Genomic DNA, 15035 nt, shown 5'->3' on the forward strand with positions numbered 1-15035 from the left:
AGCATTTAGAATTTTTTCCTAAAATTCCACCCAATATCATTCCTTAACTACTGCTCACAGTACGCCAGATGTTTTCTCATCATACCTTGTATAGTTGTACCAAGACTTCCCTACTCTTATGCTCCAATCCCGTAATCTCATGACAATGGGCTAAATTGATGGCGGCACTATGGTTAGCATCGCTGCCTCAGAGCACCAGTGATCCGAGTTTGATTCCCAACTGGGGTCACCATCTGTGCGGAATCTGCGCATTCTCCCCATGTCTGAGTAGGTTTTCTCCACTTGCTCTGGTTTCCTCCCACAGTCTGAAAGATGTGCTGGTTAGGTGCATTAGCCATACTCCCTCAGTGTACCTGAACAGACACCAAAGTGTAGTGACTAGGGAATTTTCACAGTAACTTCATTGCAATGTTAATGTAAGCCTACTTGTGACACTAAAAAATAATTCTAACTTGAACTTTGAAATAACGGCCAACATTCCATAGACTTCCTGATAACCTGCTACACCTGCGTTCAAGCTTTCTCTGCCACTTCCTTGTTCCCCATAATTATATCCCTAGATTCATTTTCCAAGGACCCTATGTTCACTTTGACCTCTGTCTTCGTTTTTATATATTTAAGAAACTCTTCATAGAACCATAGAATCCTACAGTGCAAAAGGAGGCCATTCAGCCCATCGAGTCTGCACCAATCACAATTCTACCCAGGTCCTTTCCCCATAACCCTATGCATTTACCCTAGCTAGTACCCCTGACACTAAGGGGCAACTTAACATGGCCAATCCACCTCATCCTCACATCTTTGGACCTCAGTTTTTATATTCCTTGCTAGTATGCCCTCGCAGCATATTTTTTCTCTCTTCAATATCTTTTTAATCATCCTTTACTGGATTCTGAATTTATCTCGGTCTTTGGAGCTATCATTGACTTTTGACTCCTTATATGCTTTTTCTTTGAACTTAAACTCTTCTTAACTTCTTTGGTTAACCATGGTTTGTTTATCACTCTGTTAGATTCTTTCTTCCTTATGAGATATACTTTTGCTGAGATTCACAAATTACCTCCTTAAATGTCTTGCTTACTGTCTTTCCTGCTAATCTATCCACCCAGTCTACTTTAGCTAACTCTATCCTCATTTAATTCCAATTCCCTTGAAGTTGAATCAATTATTTCTGACCCAACTTTCTCATGCTCTTTTCTGAATAGAAGGCTCAGACTAGCAGAGTTCCACAGGGACTTCTGTTGTTCAAAGTATATATAAATTATTTGGAGGAAAATGTAGCTGGTTTGATTAGTAAGTTTGCAGATGACACAAAAAGTGGTGCAATTGTGGATGGTGAAGGGGATTGCCAGAGGATACAGCAGCAGAGAAATAGCAGATGGAGTTTAATCTGGACAAGTGTGAGATAATGCATTTTGGAAGATCCATTGCATGTAGGAATCATACAATAAATGTAAGAACCCTTAGGAGTATTGACAGGCAGAGAAATCTAGGTGTGCATCACTGAAAGTGACAACGCCACTATCTTGATAAGATAGTCAAGAAAGCATATGGCATGCTTGCCTTCCTCAATTGGGGCATTGAGTATAAAAATTGGCAGGTCATGCTGCAGCTGTACGGAATTTTAGTTAGGCCTCATTTAGAATATTGTGTACAATTCTGGTTGTCACACTACCAAAAGGATATGGATGCTTAGGAGAGGGTGCAGGAAAGGTTTACCAGGATATTGACTGGTCTGAAGGGTATTAGCTATGAGAAGAGATTGGATAAACTCAGTTTGTTCTCGCCGGAACACCAGAGGTTGAGGGGTGACCTGATGCAGGTCTACAAGATTATGAACGGCATGGACAGAGTGGACAGTCAGATGCTCTTTCCTAGGGTAGAAAAGTCAAGTACTACGGAACATGCATTAAAGTGTCTGGGGAAATGTTTAGCGGAGATGTGTGAGGCAAGTCTTTTATAGAGAGGGTGGTGAATGTCTGGAATTCACTGCCCGGGAGGTGGTGGAAGCAAGTACGATAGTGGTATTTAAGGGGCAACTAGACGAATACATAAATATGATGGGAATGGAAGAATACGGACTCTGTAAGTGTATACAGTTTTAGTTTAGATAGGCACCATGATCGGCGCAGACTTGGAGGGCCAAAAGGTCTGTTCTTTGCTGTACTTCTTTTTTACGTAGGCACTCATCCTTAATGAGTACTTTGCATTGGTATTCACAAAGGAGGACACATCAGTTGATGGTTTCTTGGAGGGATACATAAACCCTTTAGAACAAGTCATTATTACAAGGGATAAAGTGGTGGGTGAATTAGAAAGCATTCAGATGGACAAATCCCCAGGGCCATATGGCACCTATCCCAGATTACTGAGGGAGAGAAAAGATGAAATTTCTGGGGTCTCGAACAGAAATCTTTGTTTCCTCGTTGGCCACTGGTGAGGTCCCAGACAACTTGAGGATAGCCAATGTTGTCCCGTTATTTAAGAAGTGTAGCAAGGATAACCTGGGTAATTGTGGGTCAGTGAACTAGATGTCAGTGACAGTGAAATTGTTGGAGAAGGTTCTTAGAGATAGGATCTATACACGTTTGGAACTGAATGATCTTGTTAGCAGCAGACAGCATTGTTTTGTACAAGGGAGGTCATGTCTCACTAATTTAATAGATTTTTGAGGAGGTGACAAAATGATTGACAAGGGATGGGCTGTGGATAGTGTCTACATGAACTTTAGTAAAGCAGTTGACAAGATCTCTCACGGCAGGCTGGTGCAAAAGATTAAATCACATAGGATCAGGAGTGAACTAGCTAGATGGATTCAGAACTGACTTGGCCTTAGAAGACGGAGGGTAGCGGTGGAAGGATGTTTTCCAAATGGAGGGCTGTAACTCACTGAAAGTGGCAACACAGGTGGATAGAACATAGAACATAGAACATTACAGCGCAGAACAGGCCCTTCGGCCCACGATGTTGCGCCGACCAGTTACAAAAACAATGACCCACTAGCCTATACCAATCCCTTTTCGTCCATAAACCTATCCACAGATCTCTTAAATGCCCCCAAACTAGGCGCATTTACAACTGCAGCAGGCAGGGCATTCCAATCCCTCACCACCCGCTGGGTAAAGAACCTACCCCTGACATCCGTCCTGTAGCTACCCCCCCTTAATTTAAAGCCATGCCCCCTCGTGCTAGCTTTCTCCATCCGAGGAAAAAGGCTATCACTGTCCACCCTATCTAAACCTCTAATCATCTTATATGTTTCAATAAGATCCCCTCTTAGCCACCTTCTTTCCAACGAAAACAACCCTAAATCCCTCAGTCTCTCCTCATAGGACCTCCCCACCATACCAGGCAACATCCTAGTAAACCTCCTCTGCACCCTCTCCAAAGCCTCCACATCCTTCTTGTAATGTGGGGACCAGAACTGCACACAGTACTCCAAGTGCGGCCGCACCAGAGTAGTGTACAGTTGCAACATGACGCTGCGACTCCTAAATTCAATCCCCCTACCAATAAACGCCAAGACACCGTACGCCTTCTTAACAACCTTATCTACTTGATTCCCAACTTTCAGGGATCTATGTACACATACACCGAGATCCCTCTGTTCATCCACACTATTCAAAGTCCTCCCGTTAGCCCTATACTCGACACATCTGTTGCTCCTACCAAAGTGAATTACCTCACACTTCTCCGCATTAAATTCCATCCGCCACCTCTCGGCCCAGCTCTGCAACCTATCTAAGTCTCCCTGCAGACTATGACACCCTTCCTCACAATCTACCACACCTCCGACTTTGGTGTCATCAGCAAATTTACTAATCCACCCAACTATACCCTCATCCAGATCATTAATAAAGATAGGGTAATCAAGAAAGCATACAACATGCTTGGCTTCTTTAGTTGAGGCAATGAATATAAAAATTGGCTGGTCATGCTGCAGCTGTACAGAACCTTGGTTAGGCTCAGTTAGAATATTGTGTACAATTCTGGTCACCACACTACCAGAAGGATGTGGATGCTTTGGAGAGGGTGCAGAAGAGGTTTACCAGGATGTTGCCTGGCCTGGAGGGTATTAGCTACAAGGAGAGGTTGGATTTACTTGATTTGTTCTCATTGGAACGATGGAGGTTAAGGGGTGACCTGATAGAGGTTTACAAGATTGAGTGGCATGAACTGGGTGGATAGTCAGCTGCTGTTTACTGGGGTGGAAAAGTCAAGTACTAAGAGACATAGGTTTAAGATGTGTGTAAAAAAGTTTAGAAAAGGAGATGTGCAAGGCAAGTGTTTTTTACACAGAGGGTGGTGAATGTCTGGATCGCGCTGTCTGGAGAGGTAGTGGGAGCAGGTATGATAGCATTTTAAGGGGCTACTAGACGAATACATGAATAGAATGGGAATGGAAGGATACGGACTCCATAAGCGTACACAGTTTTAGTTTAGGCAGGCATCGTGATCCGCGCAGGCTTGTAAGGCCAAAGGGCCTGTTTCTGTGCTTTACTTTTCTTTGTTCAAATTGAATATTAAATTCTATCTTCGTATGATCAGGAATTCTTGGTGGATCTTTTACTCTGAAATCATTTATTAAACTTGCCTCATTGCCTGATCCAAGCAAGATAGCCTGTTGCACAAAGAACAACACAACACAGCACGGGAAACAGGCCCTTTGGCCCAACGAGCCCGTGCCACCATATTAACAATGTGCTTTTCCTCTTCCACCCTTGACCCATGTCTATGCTTATGGTACCCACATTGGAAACCAGATTGAGGGGAGAATAATTTAGGGACAATTTGTTACACCAATCAGCCTAAGAGCACATCTTTGGGGTGTGGGAGGAAACCAGAGCACCCGGAGGAAACTCATGCAACCACGGAGAATGCGCAAACTCCCACAGATATCTGTACAGCAAACAGTGATAGTCACTGAGCTGTCGTGGTGCCCATCTGCTGGTCCAGTTTAAGCATACACAAACGACGCGAAGTACTAGGCTAATCTCGAAACATCCAAGAGCAGCCCACGCACGACCCACCGTGTGTATGCCCCTCATTAGACAACAAGGTGGACCGACGCACCTGTGGAGTAAAAGAGAAAAACATCGACACGTGTAACAGTTGATTTCCAGGAATGTCCCGAGGCTCTGACCCTTATTTAAAACAGTCTCCTATAACCCTCCATCCCTATTTCGCTCATGTGCCTATCTAAGTAAACCTTAAACAAGTCCAGCATGCCTGCCTCCACCACCTTACTTGGCCGTGCATTCCATACCCCCACAATCCTCTGTGTGAAAAACCTCCCTCTAACATCCAAATTATACCTCGCCCCCCTCACCCTAAGCCCATGGCCCCTCGTGATATTTGTCTCCAATCTAGGAAAAAGCCTGCCACTGTTTACTCTATCTATACCCTTCATTATCTTGTACACCTCTATTAGATCTCCCCTCAATCTCTGTCTTTCCAAGGAAAACAGCCCTAATTTACCCAATCTTTCCTCATAACCCAGTCCTTCCATACCAGGCAGCATCCTGGTAAACCTCCTCTGCCCTCTCTCCAGGGTCTCCACATCTTTCCGGTAGTAAGGCGACCAGAACTGGACGCAGTACTCCAAATGCGGTCTAACCAACGTTCTATATAACTGCAGCATTAGACGCCAGATCTTGTACTCTATACCCCTTCCTATAAAGGCTAGCATACCATAAGCTTTCTTCACAACCTTCTCCACCTGTGTTGCCACCTTCAAAGACTTGTGCACTTGCACTCCCAGGTCTCTCTGCATTTCTATACTCTTAATAGGTCTACCCTTTATCATATAACTCCCCTCTACGTTATTCCTTCCAAAATGCATCACCTCGCACTTATCAGGATTAAATTCCATCTGCCATTTATCTGCCCAATATACCGGCCTATCTGTATCCTGCTGTGTTGCCTGACACTCCTCCTCACTGTCCGCCAATCCTGCCATCTTTGTGTCACCTGCAAACTTGCTGATCACGCCATGTACGCCCTCTTCCAAGTCATTTATATATATTACGAATAGAAGAGGTCCCAGTACTGAGCCCTGCGGCACACCACTGGTGACAGACCTCCAGCTAGAAAAGGACCCTTCCACTACTATTCTCTGTCTCCTGTTACCTAGCCGGTTCTCAATCCATCTAGATACCTGTCCTTGTATCCCATGAGCCTTGACCTTTTCAACCAACCTACCGTGAGGGACTTTGTCAAACGCCTTACTGAAATCCATATAGACGAAATCAACGGCTCGTCCTTCGTTGACCGTTTTTGTCACCTCCTCAAAAAATTCTACCAGATTCGTAAGGCAAGACCTCCCCTTAACAAAGCCATGCTGCATATCCCTAATCAGATTGCAACGCTCTAATTGCATATACATCCTATCCCTAAGAATTTTTTCCAACAACTTTCCTACCACTGACGTCAAACTCACCAGCCTATAATTACCAGGGTTATCCCTACTACCATTTTTAAACAGTGGTACCACATACGCTATCCTCCAGTCCCCTAGGACCTCACCTGAGTCCAAAGAAGAGACAAAGATTTGCGTCAGAGGCCCAGCAATTTCATCTCTCACCTCCCTAAGCAGCCTGGGATAAATGCCATCAGGCCCCGGTGATTTATCAGTTTTTATGCTGCCCTAACACGTCCTCCCTCGTAACGGATATTTCCTTCAACTGGTCCACAGCTCCCTCCAAGACATTACAAGACACCAAGCCCCTCTCCTTCGTGAATACTGACGCAAAGTATTCATTCAGGATCTCCCCCATTCCCTCAGACTCTAAGCACAGTTCCCCTCTTCCGTCCCTAAGAGGACCGATTTTCCCTCTAACCACCCTTTTGTTCCTAACATAGGATTAAAATGCCTTTGGATTTTCCTTAATCCTATCCGCCTTTTCGCCCCTCTAACTCCCCTTTTGAGCTCCCTCCTACTCTCTCTATATTCCTCCAGTGCTCTCTCCGTTCCCAGTTGCTTAGACCTAACATATGCCTCCCTCTTCTCCCTGACCAAGTCCTCAATATCCCCTGTAATCCACGGCTCTCTTATCCTACCTTTCCCATCCTTCCTCTTAACTGGCACATGTCTTTCCTGCAGCCTTTTCAGTTTCCCTTTGAAAGCCTCCCACTTGCCGAATGTGGACTTACCCGCAAACAACCTCTCCCAATCAGTATCCATAAGCTCATGCCTAATCCGGCTGTACCTTGCCTTCCCCCAGTTTAGCACCCTCCCCCTCAGATAGCACTCATCTTTTTCCATTATTATCCTAAATTGTGGTCACTGTTAGCCACATGTTCACCTATTGCAACCTCAACCACCTGACCTGGCTAATTACCCAGAACTAAATCCAGTATAGGCCCGTTCCTAGTCGGGGAGTTCCCTGGTTGACTCCATGACATATTGCTCAAGAAACAATTCCCAATGTTGTCTATGAATTTGTTGCCATATTATCCTTTCCAACTTGATTACCCCAATCAGCATGATGATTAATGTCACCCATAATTATAGAACCATAGAAATGATACAGCATAGAAAGTGTCATTTGACCAATCTTAATGATGCCAACTCAAAGACACCCAGGTGCCCTTTCTAATCCTATCTTCCTGCACATGACCTATGACCCTGTAACTTAAAGCATTTAAGGTGCAGATCTAGGTACATTTCAAACAGGATTAAGTCACAAAAATCTAGCACAACAGCTGGGAAAATCAACACTGAAGGCAAATGGTATGTTAGCTTTATTTCAAAGGGAATGGAGTATAAATGTAAGGACCTCTTTCTAAACCTATGCAAGGCATGAATTAGGCCACAGTTGGAATACTATGAACAGCTTTGGTCTCCTACTGGCATTGGAGGCAGTCCAGAGAAGGTTCACTTGGTTGATTCAGGGTACAGACAGATTTTTTTATGAGGAATAGTTTGCGCTTGTACTCATTGAAGTTTAGAATAATAAGAGGCGACCTTAAGAGACATCCCCACAGGGAGACTTTTTTCTCCCTGTGGGGATGTCTAGAACCAGAGGACCTAATCTCAGAGTAAGTGGTCATCCATTTAAGACAGAGAGGAGGAATTTCATCTCTCAGAGGTCATGAATTGTGGAATTCTTACCTCATAGGTTGTAGAGATAGGGTTGTTAATTATGTTAATTATCAGAGATAGACAGTTTTTTAAAATCAGAAATGGTGTCAAGAGTTGTAGGGAGAAGGCAGGAAAGTAGAGTTGACGATTATCATATCAGATCAGTCATGATCTCAGTGAATGGTGAAGCAAACTGGATGGGCCCATTGGCATTCTTCTGCATCTCTGTATTATGGTCTTAATGCAGAGCTTTTGGCTCAGAGGCAGTGATGCTACCCACTGAATCTCCCTAAAATGAGTAGGCCATCTGGCCCCTCGAAACTGCTCTGCCATTCAATAAGATCATGGCTGATCTTTTTGTGGACTCAGGTCCACTTATCCGCCTGCTCACCATTACCCTTAATTCCTTCACTGTTCAAAAATTTATCTATCCTTGCCTTAAAAACATTCAGTGAGATAGCCTCCACTTCTTCACTGGACAGGGAATTCCACAGATTCCCAACCCTTTGTGTGAAGAAGTTCCTCCTCAATTCAGTCCTAAATCTGCTTCCCCTTATTTTGAGGTCGTGCCCCGTAGTTCTAGTTTCACCTCCCAGTAGAAACAACTTCCCTGCTTCTATCTTATCTATTCCCTTCATAATCTTATATGTTTCTATAAGATCTCCCCTCATTCTTCTGAATTCCAAAGATATAGCCCCAGTCTATCAGTCTCTCCTCATAAGCCAACCTCTCAACTCCGGAATTAACCTAGTGAATCTCCTCTGCACCCCCTCCAATGCCAGTATATCCTTTCTCAAGTAAGAACTAGCACCTAACCACTTAAAGAGGAGTACCTTGCATCATAGTACAAGTGTTTGAGAAGTAGTATGATCTGCTCTTCAGCAATTTTTTGTGGTTAAATCAAAATAACCACCTGAGACACTCTTTAAAATCAACGAATAACACTTTGTTTATCTAACTAACAGTGAACAGGTAACTAAACTCTTAACAAACCAATAACACATAATTATAATGGAATGCTGTTTAGATAAATACAATTTCCACTTTTTAACAAAAAAGTAGAATTTTTATTCACTCTCTAAATTATAACCAGGTTTGTCATCTTCCGGAACATTCTGTGTATTGCTGTCCATCAGCATATTTTCAAAGAAATCATAGAAGCCTTCTTTGTTCTTTCCTTCTGTCTGGAACCTCTGTCTTCTTCTGCATCTTTGCTATCAAGATGAGGCTTTGACTTGAGACGAATGAGGCTGTTATGCTGGTAGATGGCCATTGCTATCTCTGCCTATTGCCCCATGCCTGTTCTTCTTTACCTGTGATGACATAGCCACATCCAATAGGACTGGTTCTCAGGTTACCAAAACATCACATTTAAATCTACTAAGTTGCTGTTATCCAAGTGCCTAATTTAAGTTGATTGATAAATTCAAGAACAGCCTGTTGTCTTAGCAATACTACTGCGTGTCCTCACGATACAGTCTGTGTACTGCATATGCACCTGCATTTTTAAAAACTTTTTAAATAATTTTACAAACACCAAATTCCAACATTCTATTAACTTTGCAACAATTGGCAGTAAAGAACAAGGATTTTAAATGAGAGGCGCGATGTTTAGAACAAGGCGGGAGTTTCAGAATGCCAGAGGAGTGAACGGAGTGTGCCAAGGTGTGATTTGATGGTAAGAGTCATGTCACCATTATAATGGGGCAAGTGGTGGAATGTATCACCAGACTGGAGAAGGCTTCAGTGCAGCAAGGGTGTCATCACTCCTCATCATGGTCTCCATTGAGCTCATAATGTAAACGCAGTGTGCTATGATCAAAGATACAAGTGAATGGACATTGCTGATCCACTAGCTGAGTCCATAGGGTCAGCACTGATTGGATGGGAAGGAGAATGGTAACATTAGCCTCCTTCAGCATACTCACTGAATGGGAAAGTCAAAATGAGAGTACAATCATGGCAGTTGAATTGCTACATGTAAGAAGGCAGTGATGATGTCTCAATGAGTCCATCAGGGCACAGAAAGGCACAGAAGATAACGGTAGGATTTATCTGAAAAGGAATCAGGTAGCATCAAGTTGGGAAGTACTGCACGGTGGAAGTAAGGTTTTGAGAAAGTAGAATAATGGAGTGGGGAAAACTAAAAGGAGGTGGGAGGGGTAACAAAAAAGAAGTAAACAGTGGGAGGAAAACATAATAGAAATGTTGGGTTTGGGTCCAGAGTGAAAGCTAAATCATGCATCCAAATGAGTCGATGTGAATATTGCCTCTTTTGGTTTGCTGCCAATTATTTTCTTTGCTCTTTTGTGAAGTGGCTTGGAAAGTCATTTTACACTGAAGATGCTAAATAATCACCACTTACTATTGTGCATCTGAATTGCAGGACAGTGAGGTTATATGGCATGAGCATAATTCCATGAAATGACCCCTGATTTATCTATCAAATACTTTGAAGATGTTGTACTTCTGTGAAAATCCTGCTGTCCTGATTTTAAAAACGGTTGAGGTATGAAAGGACAGAAGCGACAAGTACGAAAGTTGTTAGGGCCTCAAACAAATGGATTTGTTCCCGTAATTTTAACTATAATGTTTTATTAGTTGTCTCTTATTGACTAAAGAAACTGTCTACAGTAGTTCATATAATTTCTATTTTTAATAACTGAACCTACATGGGTGGGTAAAGTCCCCTTGACCCATTTTTAATTTTCAATGCTTGTTTGCTACTTATCCATTGTTGCTGCAGGGAGAACTATGGCATTTTGAGGCACAGCCTCATTTGATAAGGTCTAATGAGCAAAGTGTGGCATATTTGATGGCATTCACTTTGGAAGAACATGATATCAGCTAGGTCAGTCAACAATCTCAGCTTGAAGAGATGGGACACCAGATGGAGGGAGGAGATCTAAAATTCCTCCTGGAAAAGGTTTTTAGTCCTTTTCTATGCCTCCAATGGTCTCTTTAAGAGTATCCACAATAACGAGGCCACTAATAGAGGGTTAGCACAAGTCAAGATTGCAATTGGAGTTCAATATAGACAATAAAGGACCTTGTCTTTTACATTAAAGAGTGACCTTCACCTCAAACAGTTGTCCTTGAGGGGGCATTTAAGAGTCAATCACATTGCTGTGGATCTGGACTCATCAGCTAGCCAGACAAGAATGGCAGATTTCCTTCCCTAAAAAGCATTTGGACAGATACATGGATGTGACATTAGTGAACTAGGTGGGTTTTTATGACAATCAACAGTGGTTTCATTGGACTTCTAATTCCAGATTTTTATTCAATTTAAATTTCACTCTTTGCTGCGACCCCAGGTCTCCAGGGCATTACTTTTGGTCTCTGGAATACTAATCCAGTGACATTACTGCTATACCATTGTCTTTGCCAAAGTGATGGGGCCCAGAGCACAAATATGAATGGTGTAGTAAGTGAGTCGCTGCCATTTCCAAGTTCCTACTGCACCATTAATACCAGCCCTACAATTTTATAAGATCTGTGTTCTTCCAATTCTGGCCTCTTGAGCATCCCATATTTTAATTACTCCAAAAGTGCAATCAGCTGCCTAAGACAAAAGTTGTGTATTCCTTACCTAAACTGCTGTGCCACTTTATCTTTTATGAACTGCTTTAAAACTTACCTCTTTGACCAGGCTTAAAGTTACCTGTTCTAATTATTTCTTATAAGGCTCGGTGTCAAGTTTTGTTTGATAATGCCATAAATGGGATTAGGCGAGAGGTTAAAGTGTTTCACACATGTCTGTGCAGACTGGATCAGCTGAAGGGCCTCTTCTGCACTGTATAATTCTATGTATGATTCTATGAATGTTCCTGTGAAGCATCTTGGGACATTTAAAGTCTATAATTAATGCAAGTTATTATTGTTAACTGAGATGTGAACACGTTATTGCTGAGACAAATTGACACTTCAACATGTCTTCCTATAGTACATGATAAAACAATATTATCTGTCACCATTTCTTTTGTTGGAAAATTTGGAAGAAGAATAGACCCTAGTCCTCCAACTGATTATTAACAAGAATGGAATGATAATGTGCTGCATTTCCCTTTATCATTTCCCTGAGTGAAGTTCCAAAGAAAGGTCTGAAATTTTGAATCTTTCTCACTCCACAAAAGCTGCCAGAACTGATGAGTATTTCTCATTTGTTGAATACCAAGTTTCCTGATCTTTCAAGCATTCTGAATCTGGCCAAGTTCTTGTAGAAATTCTTCTAATGTGTATTGGATATGAGAAAATGGGGTCCCTTTATAAGCTTTAAGCATGGAATAATTATAAACCTTTCACTGATCTTTATAAAGCAATTTATGATTTCAGTCATTATAGCTCATGGAGAATAGCATCCCCAAATAATACCGTATGCGTTGAAATATTATGAAAAGGTGTGACTCAACCAATGTTTGGAGAAATATGATTCAATCATTTTTGATTCTGTACAGTGTTGGCATTTTTCAACCAGCGCATTTCTAAATGATCTTTCCAATTATATGGCAGCTGTCAGCCTCAGCCAGTCTCCTCTTTGCTAGCAAGCAAGACAAAAAGGATGGAGGAACATTGCAGCAGTCAGAAGAAGTCAGTTCTGCATCAAATCAGCTCTGCGCAAGAAGAAGCCAAGTTCCTACTCAGCATGCAATATCTCAGTGACCTCTGGGAACACTTGCCTTTTTAAGTATTATTCCAAATCCTACTGTGTGACTTCCCATCTTCCAAGAATCTGAAACTTAACGTCAATTATGTAGATGTAGGTTGATTAGATGAATAGGCTCAAAAGTATGGCAGCAAATAAAAAGTGAAAACATTTAAAGAAATAATTCAAAATACTCACCAAAAATGCATTCCATTAAAAAAACACTTGGTTTTAATGACATAATGTTGCAAAGAATATAGTCAGCCTGAGTATTGGGAATGTTTCAGAAACCAGCAAAGAAAAATCAGGTACAATGTCTCAAATTCAGCTGTCCAAAAGCAGAAGTACAAAGCCTATACAATATGCTATGCATCAATTTTAATGAGACCTTAAGGAACAAGAACAGGAGTAGGGCCATTTGGCCCTTCGAACTTGCTCCACCATTCAATAGGATGCAACTTTGCAACTTTGATGCAACTTTGCTCACGTTCACTTTCTTGCCCTTTTCTCATAACTTTTGATTCCCTTACTGATCAAAAATCTATCTCAAACTTCATTGCATGTAAGTCTACTTGTGAAACTAATAAGTAAATAATGAATTAAATATACACAATGACTCTGCCCACAGCTCTTTGTTGCAAAGTGCTCTAAAGACTCACAACCCTCTGAGAGAAGAAATTCCTCCTCCTCTCAGTCTTAAATTGGCACCCCTTCATTCTGAGGCTCTGTTCTCTGGTCCAGGACTCTCCCATTAGGAGAAACATCCTCTCAGTATTTACCCTGTCAAGCCCCTCAAGAATCCTGTATGTTTTAATAGGAATCATCTCTCATTCTTTTAAATTACAATGAGTAGAGTCCCAATCTTTTTAACAAACAAAGAACAAAGAAGAGTATAGCACAGGAACAGGTCCTTCAGCCCCCAAGCTTGCGCCAATCACGATGCCTCAGTAAAGCAAAACCTGGATAGGTTTATGGACGAAAAGGGATTGGTATAGGCTAGTGGGTCATTGTTTTTGTAACTGGTCGGCGCAACATCGTGGGCCGAAGGGCCTGTTCTGCGCTGTAATGTTCTATGTTCTATGTTCTATGTTCTATGTATGCACTTACGGAGTCTGTATCCTTCCATTCCCATCCTATTCATGTATTTGTCTAGTTGCCCCTTAAATACCGCTATGGTATCTGCTCCTACCACCTCCCCAGGCAGTGCATTCCAGACATTCACCACCCTCTGTGTAAAAAAACACCTATGTCTTTTAGTACTTGACTTTTCTACCCCAGTAAAGAGCATCTGACCAACCACACTGTCCATGCCACTCATTCTTGTAAACCTCTATCAGGTCACCCCTTAGTCTCCATCGTTCCAATGAGAACAAATTAAGTAAATCCAATCTCCCCTTGTAGCTAATATAAGAACATAAGAAATAGGAGCAGGAGTAGGCCATCCAGCCCTTCGAGCCTGCCCCGCCATTCAATAAGATCATGGCTGATCTGTCGTGTCTCAGTTCCACATTCCCGCCCTCTCCCCATAACCCTTAATCCCCTCGCTTATCAAAAACCCATCAACTCGCGTCTTAAAAATATTTAGCGAGGCAGCCTCCACCACTTCAACGGGCAGAGAATTCCAGGGATTCACCACCCTTTGAGTGAAGAAGTTCCTCTTCAACTCCGTTCTAAACCACCCCCCCTTTATCTTGAGGCTGTGCCCCCTAGTCCTACTGTCCTTTCTGAGCAGGAAGAGCCTCTCCACCTCTATCCTATCCATCCCATTCCTCCAGACCAGGCAACATTCTGGTAAACCACCTCTGTACCCTCTCCAAAGCATCCACATCCTTCCAGTAGTGTGGTGACCAGAGTTGTATGCAATATTCGAAATAAGGTCTAACTAATGTTCTGTATGACTGCAGCATGAGCCAGCAATTTTTATACTCAGTGCCCTGGCTGATGAAGGCAAGCATGCCTTGTGCTTTCTTCACCTGTGTTGCCATATTAGTGGATATGCACACCCAGATTTCTCTGCCTGTCAATATTCCTGAGGGTTCTACCATTTACTGCATAATTCCTGCATGCATTGGACCTTCCAAAATGCATTATCTCACACTTGTCTGATTTAAACACCATTGGCCATTTCTCCGCCCAAGTCTCCAACTGGTCTATATCTTGCTGTATCCTCTTCACTATCCGCAACTCCATCAATTTTTGTGTTATCTGTGAACTTCCTAATCAGTTTAATATTTGCTTGTAAGACAAGACAATCCCTCCAGACTGGGGAATCATCCTAGTGTACCTTCTCTGAATTGCTTCCAATGC

General features: G+C 42.4%; 1 protein-coding gene across 1 annotated transcript in view; it reads left to right on the forward strand.

The window, feature by feature from the left end:
* Nucleotides 1-12745, forward strand: part of sytl3 (synaptotagmin-like 3) — a 100607-nt gene extending 87862 nt beyond the window's left edge. Inside the window, exon 8 of the mRNA XM_080183470.1 lies at nt 12596-12745. Within this exon, the coding sequence (XP_080039596.1) occupies nt 12596-12745 (150 nt within the window). The remainder of the gene's footprint in view (nt 1-12595) is intronic.
* The last annotated feature ends 2290 nt before the right edge of the window (nt 12746-15035 follow it).

The sequence above is a fragment of the Carcharhinus amblyrhynchos genome, unplaced genomic scaffold (genome assembly GCF_965287045.1).
Source record: "Carcharhinus amblyrhynchos unplaced genomic scaffold, sCarAmb.v2.hapA chromosome_296, whole genome shotgun sequence".
Lineage (NCBI taxonomy): Eukaryota > Metazoa > Chordata > Chondrichthyes > Carcharhiniformes > Carcharhinidae > Carcharhinus > Carcharhinus amblyrhynchos.